Source organism: Cucurbita pepo, chromosome 4 (assembly GCF_057944985.1).
Source record: "Cucurbita pepo subsp. pepo isolate OVF chromosome 4, ASM5794498v1, whole genome shotgun sequence".
NCBI classification, from domain to species: Eukaryota; Viridiplantae; Streptophyta; class Magnoliopsida; order Cucurbitales; family Cucurbitaceae; genus Cucurbita; species Cucurbita pepo.
This window is the reverse complement of record NC_141801.1, coordinates 13,274,640-13,283,370: the sequence shown is the minus strand read 5'-3', so window position 1 is coordinate 13,283,370 and position 8,731 is coordinate 13,274,640. Positions and strand designations below refer to the sequence as shown.

Sequence of the window (8,731 nt, the reverse complement as noted above, 5' to 3'; positions counted from 1 at the left end):
AATCGGTATTTCGCTCTATTTCGGCGCCTCGCGCGCGCCATTAGGCCGGCCACCATCAGGAGCCGTTGGATCGTTGATGTGGTCAAAGTTCATTAACACGTGGAGTAACACGGTAAGTGTTACATGATTTTATTTTCCTTTTAAAAATAGAATTATCCTTTTAATCTCTTAGTTTGGAACTTATATTATTTAACCCAATGTTTTAAATATATAATTTATCTTACCAAATTTTAATAAACTAGGTATAATATAATTAATCAAAGTATATAGATATATATTTATTAATAAGTCGCAGTTTTCCCGACAATTTTGATTTATTTTTTAATCATATCTAATTATAAACATGAAATTAAAATGACGATATTTGAAAATAGGGATTTTAAATAATTGGAAGTTGGAATTAAATATTACGCCAACTGTATAATATAAGATAACGACATTATATCTATTTTTATTATCATTTCTTTTTTTTTTTTTTTTTTTGAAAAAAGGTTCCTTGAGATGCGTGAAGAGATACCAAATGTTAGAGGTATCGGAGTTCACATATTAGATAATAATTATATTATATACTTACGGAACTTATAATATTCATAGTACTATTTTAAAATGCTCTTTGAATTTTGTTATATTTTTAATGACGTAAGTTAATTTAAAAAGAGAGAGAACTAAACATTAGGGGCGGAAGTCATTTTTGCCCTCTCACTAGTGATTACTTCCAATCAAAGCACCCTTTTTTTTTTATTTATTTATTTATAGAGAAATTTAATCGTCAAATCAATAAAAAAAGTCATCATGGGTCAAGGTAATAGTATCTCGATAAAAGAGTTGACGAAGGAAATGATGCTTGATTGTAAATGGGAGATCTCAAGGTTGAAGAGGGGAATGAAACAATGCTTATAAGAGTGTGGAAACCTCCCTGTAGTAGACACATTATAAACCGTGAGGCTAACAACGATATATAATATATATTAGCAGTGGGCTTGGACTGTTACAAATGGTATTAGAGCCAAACACCAGGGGGTGTGTCAACGAGAACACTAAATCTCAAGGGGTGGATTGTGAGATCCCACAATGGTTGAAGAAGGGAACGAAACATTGCTTATGGAAATCTGTCCTTAGTAGACGCGTTTTAAAATCGGTGGGCTTTGACCCTTACAGCGAAGGAGAGAGGCAAAGCTGCTCGATTGTAAAGAACATCCCCAAATTTTTATTTATTTAATTTTGTAGGAATTGAGGTAAAGTTAACATAATTTAACATCGCATTAAAAGAATTGTTTTAATTCAATATGTGATATTCAAACATTTGACAACTAAATCTATAGTATATTATTTTTATGGTAACAATAGAATTAACATGCTAATTTGAGTATTATATTAAGAATAATAATATATTATTGTGAAGCACACAATTTGAAATATAGATCCAATTTAAATGAACAATATGATAATGTAAGGAATAAATGGTATATGTTTAAATAGTTATATTAATTAATATTGGTTATTTTTTTATTTATCCGAGAAATATATAAAATTAGAATCAACACGTTTTATCCTGAGGCGTGTCTGCAGCGACCACCACGTGCCGCGTGTGCAGCTTGAGCTTCGTCTCTTTCCCCTTCCTCCTATATATACACCTGCCTCTCTCTGCAATTTGCTCCCTCATTCGTATCCGCTAAGTTTCCTCTCCACTTTTATGCTTTTCACAAACCCTCTCGCTGTCAACCCTGTGTTCATCGTCCTCGTCTCCACGTGATCATGCGAAGCATCACCGCCGCCGTCAACGAATCCGCCGCCACCGAGAACGGTGGCGGAGGTCCTGGTGAGATCATGCTGTTTGGTGTCAGAGTGGTGGTGGATTCGATGAGGAAGAGTGTGAGTTTGAATAATCTGTCGCAGTACGAGCAACCTCATGAGGCCGCCGATGTAATCGCCAACGATGACATGAACGACCCCGTTTCCGTCGATCACAAAGATGTTGTTGCTGTTGGTTATGCCTCTGCGGATGATGCTGTTCCCAACGCCTGTGGGAACCGCGAGCGTGAGCGCAAGCGAGGTACGACTCAGCTTCGGATCTCCGATCGCCTTCTGTCTCTGTCTTTCTTCTGGTTTCTTGTTCTTTTCCTCCTGATTCTTCTGGTTTATTTATTGTTCAATTTTTCGATATATTTAACTGAGTAGTAGAGTAGCTCTGTTATGTGATCGGAACGTACGGAAAGAAACTGGAGTTTTCCTTCTGAATTTACTGTGTCGATGATAATAGGTGTGCCTTGGACTGAGGAGGAGCACAAGCTGTTTTTAATTGGACTGCAACAAGTGGGGAAGGGGGATTGGAGAGGAATTTCTAGGAACTTTGTTAAGACTCGCACCCCAACTCAGGTCGCTAGCCACGCTCAGAAATACTATCTTCGCCGGAGCAATCTAAATCGCCGTCGCCGTAGATCTAGTCTTTTTGACATCACGACGGACACGGTAACTTACGAATACTTGCTATTCAATTTATATATGCCGTCTGTTTGATTGTTGAATCTGATTACTGATCGGAGGTCTTCATCCCGAATTCTTCGACGACCAAGTTGAAAATGGTCGTTGATTGGAAGTCAACTAGATGACTGGATTAATAATCAAGTAACCTGGCTATTTACGAAATCCATGACGAATTACTCTATGATGATGGATCGAAATTTTGTTTCAGTCGTACATTTTCTTAGAGGCGGACATTGACCTTTAAAAGACCAAATTGCGTAATTGATTTCGATTTGTTTAGCTACTGTTCTTTAGTTGACAAATGAAGGACTTGACTGTTATAACCCAAAATCTCTTTTTACCTCCCACCAACCCCAACAAAGTTCGATTTTCATGATAACTCTGATTTTCCTCTGTCCTTCCTATTAGGTCACGGCTGTTCCTATGGTTGAAAATTCGGTGCAGCTTCAAGAAACTGCTTCTCAATCCCATTCCTTGACTCCATCAAACCAATCCAAGAACAATGTAATTCCGGCGGTGCGAACTTTGCCATTTTCATTTGGGCCAACACCATTTGCCACTCCAACCAAGAATCCGATGGAAAAGGGTGGTGGTCCTGGAGAAGTAAGCACAGAAAAAGATGGACCACTGAAGCTTGGCCTCACGAATTCCATCTATTCCTCTGATCAAACTCCAAACTTGAACTCAAACTCAGCAATGGAGTCATCAGCTCTATCTCTTCGCCTTGCATTAACATCTGAGCAGAGGGAGGCTTCAACAAGACACTCAACTTTCCAGTCCATGCCTAGTTTCAATAATGGTGAGGGCATCATAAGTGCTGCTTGATAATTTACAGATCTGGGAAAAGTTATTGACAATTTAATTAGAGAGAATGGGGCTAGAGAGCACAGAAATTATTAGGCGACTGAATCTGATCGATCCAGTGCAGACCCGCTAAAAGGGAGTTGCTCCATGTTTTTGATGGCATCTGTGTAAGCTAGATTCTTGATGATTTCGCTGTTCTTGTCGGTAGCTGGTTACTGACGGAAGTAATGACACGCTATTCTCTGTTAGAATTAGAAAAGACTGTATTTGGTGGGTCTGTTGTCTCGTGGGCTCGGTTGTAGTTTGAAGGAAAGAATATCCAAGTTGGATAAATGGGTGGTGGTTGGGATAATGTATGTGAAAAAGAGGGAAGGAGGCAAAATTCCCCAGGATGGCTGTCCGTTGTTTTGACATATCTTTATCTCTGATAGTATGGGGTATCGGGGCCGTGTATTCTGTATATTTATGTGGTTTTGGTTCTCTTCATCTTATCCTCAATAACCTTTATTCGATGTAAAAATTTGTGCAATGAACTCTGAGCTTTAGCTCACCCTTTCTTTTGAAACCATTGTTCTTAACTAAGTTTGAGTCTATTTTAGGCATGAAATCCAAGCTTACTCCATTTTCCTGTGGTCAATAGGATTTAAATGAGATTTAAAGCTTCTAATTAATAGTAGCAGAACCTTACCTTATAGAATTTAATGGAACCCCCTAGTTTCAAGCATGTGCTACTCTTGAATCTGATCTCGGTTTTCTTTGAACATTATTTCTATTTTTTTTTTTTTTTTTTTTTTTTTTTTTTTTTTTGCAAAAGGGGAATCTATTCACTTATTTCTGCATGAGCTGCAATGTTCCTTTTTTTTTTCTCCCTCTATGGTATTAATTTATAGTTTGGAATCTTATCTTTCTATGTTTTTAACAATTTCCGAACCTAATGGAAAAAATTTAGGGATGTTGACAAAAGACCATTCTAGACATCTAAATGAATATAGTCACCAAACTTCACACTTTAATCTTTGAGGACAAACAAAGTGAAACATGGATGCAAGTTCAACATTTTTTAAAGTCATAATCCATCAATGATGTGATGTGATGCAACAAGATGAAATGGATCCAAATAAATAAAGTGAGTGACAAGAAGTGTAAAATCAACTTTAATTAACACTTGAGAGAGAATATATATATGTAAAAAAAAAAAAAAAATGCAGCGTTGTTCATATCATATCCAAGACTTTTGATCACATGGTGAGACAGAGAAAGAACTAGAAAGCTTAGAATACATATTTGAAACTACCGGAGAGATTGTGAAGTAAGCAATAACTTAATGGCAGTATAGTATAGGACATGTACATACAGTTGCATTTACCAGTGTAGTATAGGATAATAAGAACATTCCCCTGTCCTCATCTCCAATCTATCTATCCAGATGATGAAAGCCAAGGGTCTGGAGCAACATACGAGTATCCGTGGAAGTGTCCTCCATCGGTTGGCGTTGGAGCTGGCGAGTCGTCGGGGGGCATCGTCGTCCAACAATTATCAAAATTTGCCGTGCAGTCATTTCCCTTGACATCCGGCTTGAATTTTGGTTGCAGCTCCCTACATTCCAATTTCTTCCAGTTCACAGGTCGAAACCATTTGTGATTTTTTATGTCCGCCCCTCTGTTGGGTCCACTTCCTAATCTTTTAGAAGGATCCTTTTGTAATAGCTGTGAAGAACAAGAACTCCCATTATATCGGTCATGAAAATATAGATTAAAACAGACGAAAATGGAGTTCTCTCTCAGCTTACCCCTCTGAGCAAAGAGTGAGCTTCAGTGCTCAGGTATGGTGGAAGTTTCACTTTCTCTTTGATTATTCTCTCTTGAAGCTTCTTTCTATTTGCGTGTGTGAATGGTGGCTGCATATAGTAAAAAACATAAGCAAACATCAGCAGCCACAATAAACACAAGCATTTGGATTGTGATAATGAATCAGCTAAAGTGGCGAGGGACTCCAATTCAGAGTTGCCAAGTCTAGTAGTCCAAGCTCACCGCTAGCAAATATTGTCTGCTTTGGTCCGTTACATATCGTTGTCAGCCTCACAGTTTTAAAACACGTCTGGGAGAGGTTTTCATACACTTATAAGGAATGTTTCGTTCCCCTCTCCAACCGATATGGAATCTCACAATCCACCCCTTTGGGGGACATAATGTCTTCGCTAGCACACCGACCAGTGTCAGGCTCGAATACCATTTGTAACAGACCAAACCCACCGCTAGTAAATATTGTCCGCTTTGACTCATTACGTATCACCGTCAGCCTCACGATTTTAAAATGTGTCTATTTGAAAGAAGTTTTCACACCCCTGTGAGTGAGGAATGTTTAGTTCCCCTCTCCAACCAACATGGGATTTCACAATCCACCCCCCCTTGGGAGCCAGCGTCCTCACTCACACGCTGTCTAGTGTCTAACTCTCATATTATTTATAAGAGACCAAGCCTACCGCCAGCAAATATTGTCTATATTGGCCCTATTGTCGTCAGCCTCATTGATTTTGCTAAAAAGAGGTTTCCACACCCTTATAAACAATGCTTCGTTCCCCTCTCCAACCGACGTGGGGATCTCACACCAAGCATCACAAATGAGGTTGAGTTTCTAAACTAGGTTCACTGAAATTCCAATAGTTCTCATTCTTAGGACAGACTCGCCATTCACGTACCTTGCCACTAAGCATCTCATACAAAAGAACTCCGACACTCCACCAATCAGCATCCTTGTTGTGACCTTTAGAAAGCAAGATTTCCGGAGCCATGTATTCTGTTGTTCCACACAACGAATTCGACCGACTCGATTCATCAATTTCCTTTGCCAGTCCAAAATCCGTAAGGACAACCTGCACAAACATTCAAGATTCAGGAACACAGGAAGAACATTCATTAGTTTGTACAATTTAAGAAGAAAGCCATGACATTACATGGCCATCAGCATCCATAAGAATGTTCTCAGGCTTGAGATCCCGGTGCACAATGCCGCTGTCATGAAGATGCGAAACAGCTGACACGATCTCAGCAGCATAGACCCTTGCCTGATCCTCACTAATCAAAACAACCCATAATCCAGATCAAACAATGTTCCTAAAGTATCAAAAACAAGTTCCTAACTGAGATTGGAAGGTACCTAAAGATCCCCTGCCGGTACAGATGGAAGAACAGATGCCCCCCATTTATGAAATCAAGAATCAAATAGAGTTTTGATTTGGACTGCGAATCAAAACAAACACGCAAAGATAAGCAAATACAAGTTCGTCTAAGCAATCAAGGAGGTAGAAGAGAAAGAAATGTTAGAACCTGGAAAGAGTAGCGGAGTTGAACAATGAAAGGGTGCGAAACTTTTGTGAGAATATCTCTCTCAGCCTTCATATAATCCACATGATTCTTCTTTATAATGGTATCCTTTCTCATCACTTTCATGGCGTAAATCCCATCATTATTGGGACAGTTTCCTTTCGAATCCCCTTTCTTCCTCACTAGAAAGACCTTCCCAAACGCCCCTTTTCCCACAACTCGAAGAATATCGAAATCCCCAACTCCAACCTTCCCCTCTGAATTTTCTCCACCGTCATTCTCGCTCTCATCCGCCCCCTTCTCCTTCTGAACTCCATCGCCAGTCGAGATTTCAAGGTCATCTTCTTCCTCCTCGATCTGTGATTTAACTTCTCGGAAAAAAGAAAGGGAAGAAGGGGGAGTTAACCTTGGAGACGGACCCACAAACGAGTGAGATCTGTTATGAATGACCGCTGGTTGTTGTTCATTGTGCTGTGGGTCCCCGGGGAAAGATGGTAAAGAGGAATTCGTGGGGCCGAATACGTCAGAGAAGTCGAAGTCAAGAAGGGCGGCCGTGGATGAAGAAGGAGGAGGAGGAGGAGGAGGAGGAGGAGGAGGAGAAGAAGAAGAAGAAGAAGAGGAAGGGAGAGTCAATTTGGTGAGTTTGGCTGTTAGAAGGGCGTGCATGTTCTTGTTAGGAGTAGATGCATACACCATTGCTGCTGCTCGGCTTGAGAATCCAATCGACGAAGGAAACCCCAAGAAGATCGAGGAAATTCTCAAAGCCAGCCGTGAAATGCTTCGAGGCAGGCCGAGAGCGAATGAATCACATCGTAGTGAAGATCAATAAGAACAGGATGAATGAACAGCGCAGAGATAAAAGATGAAGAAATCAAACAAAGAAAGCTTGCGAATGAAGGCTGGAAGAAGAAGAAGAAGAAGAAGAAGAAGAAGAAGAAGAAGAAGAAGAGGCAGAGGAGAGAGATGAATATAGGAGGGAGAGAAACGGGAGACGCGGAAAGGAAATTGGTTTGATCTCGAATTGACCATGGAAAAGCTTGCGAATCGGACGCCAAAATCCGCCCTCTTTTATTTTCTCTCTCATTTTCGCGGTAAACAAACACTAATTATATTATTCAAATATTTATTTATTTATTTATTTATTAAAAAAATAACAGAATCTTTATCTTCTCTCAGGAAAGGCAAGAAGTTTCATATGGTGGGGTTGAAAATGATGGTGCTTTACTTTACCAAATATGTTTCAATTTTCCATATATATATATATATAATATATATATATAATTAATTAATTTATAATTGTGGCGGCTGGGTTAAGTAATGGGATTCATTTTATTTTATGAATTAATTCTTTTTCTTTTTTTTTAGAATAAGTTATTTTGAAGTCCACCTAGATTAGATTTGACTTTTGAGTTATGCTCAAAATTTACCCGAATTTTGGTGGATACACTAATATCGTCAAATTTAATTAATTAATGCATTTTTTTTATTTAAAAAATGTTATAAATTATAAACTTTCAAAAGGGTTATGTTTTAAAAATTATATATAATTAAATTTTACAAATGATTCAGGGAAATTTTTAAGACTAGAATAGCCTATATAAACAAATCTCTATTTAGTTAAAGAAGTGAATCTAAACTTTAAAAGGATTTTGATCATTTAAAAATAATTTATATTCTCAATATTAAAAACCCGTCAGATGGTAGGCTCTTTACAGGGCTTTGTACACTGCTCGTCACACTATGGAAGCTGGTCATGCTCGAAGTCATTACCTTAACCGCAAGGAGGAAGACAGGACTAGTGACTAGAGTGAAGTCATAAGAAAGTAGCTATAGGCTACAACTCACCTGCATGAAGTCAGACTCACTAATAATCATCGATCAGTCGGAATTCTTTATAGGACCTTGTACACACTGCTCGTCACACTATGGGAGCTGGTCATGCTCGAAGTCATTACCTTAACCGCAAGGAGAAAGACAGTACTAGTGACAGGAGTGAAGTCATAAGAAAGTAGCCGTACTGAAAGGTGCGGCTGGATCAACAACACAGAAAATTCCAAGTCGACGAAATAAAGGAGAAGATGGAGAAAGGGAGGCTCAAAAGCAGACAAAAATTTGGGACA

At 38.8% G+C, this 8,731-nt stretch overlaps 2 protein-coding genes and 1 long non-coding RNA gene across 3 annotated transcripts; 2 read left to right on the top strand and 1 right to left on the bottom strand.

Annotated features, from left to right (window-relative positions):
- Positions 1-1,653: 1,653 nt before the first annotated feature.
- Positions 1,654-3,853, top strand: LOC111794075 (transcription factor MYB1R1). The gene is made up of 3 exons (XM_023676204.2): positions 1,654-2,053; positions 2,261-2,469; positions 2,893-3,853. The coding sequence occupies exons 1-3, from the start codon at positions 1,756-1,758 to the stop codon at positions 3,307-3,309; spliced, it is 924 nt and encodes a 307-aa protein (XP_023531972.2). The 5' UTR covers positions 1,654-1,755; the 3' UTR covers positions 3,310-3,853.
- Positions 3,854-4,429: 576 nt separating this feature from the next.
- On the bottom strand, positions 4,430-7,539 carry LOC111794089 (serine/threonine-protein kinase AtPK2/AtPK19). Its single transcript, XM_023676220.2, has 6 exons — positions 6,615-7,539; positions 6,445-6,527; positions 6,242-6,362; positions 5,987-6,160; positions 5,078-5,185; positions 4,430-4,994 (listed from the first exon to the last, which is right to left on the bottom strand). Exons 1-6 carry the CDS (start codon positions 7,305-7,307, stop codon positions 4,707-4,709), a joined length of 1,467 nt encoding a protein of 488 aa, XP_023531988.2. The 5' UTR covers positions 7,308-7,539; the 3' UTR covers positions 4,430-4,706.
- A 26-nt stretch (positions 7,540-7,565) lies between these two features.
- On the top strand, positions 7,566-7,907 carry LOC147793024 (uncharacterized). Its single transcript, XR_015420650.1, has 2 exons — positions 7,566-7,702; positions 7,788-7,907. It is a non-coding gene; the product is annotated as an uncharacterized LOC147793024 (long non-coding RNA).
- Positions 7,908-8,731: the final 824 nt, after the last annotated feature.

Excerpts from the sequence above, each read along its gene's own strand:
- LOC111794075 (XM_023676204.2), top strand. The coding sequence starts at position 1,756 with ATGCGAAGCATCACCGCCGCCGTCAACGAATCCGCCGCCACCGAGAAC. Across the intron at positions 2,054-2,260 it reads CGAGCGTGAGCGCAAGCGAG|GTGTGCCTTGGACTGAGGAG; the intron begins GTACGACTCAGC and ends CGATGATAATAG. Across the intron at positions 2,470-2,892 it reads TTGACATCACGACGGACACG|GTCACGGCTGTTCCTATGGT; the intron begins GTAACTTACGAA and ends CCTTCCTATTAG.
- LOC111794089 (XM_023676220.2), bottom strand. The coding sequence starts at position 7,307 with ATGGTGTATGCATCTACTCCTAACAAGAACATGCACGCCCTTCTAACA. Across the intron at positions 6,528-6,614 it reads AACTCCGCTACTCTTTCCAG|TCCAAATCAAAACTCTATTT; the intron begins GTTCTAACATTT and ends TTTGATTCGCAG. Across the intron at positions 6,363-6,444 it reads TACCGGCAGGGGATCTTTAG|TGAGGATCAGGCAAGGGTCT; the intron begins GTACCTTCCAAT and ends TGTTTTGATTAG.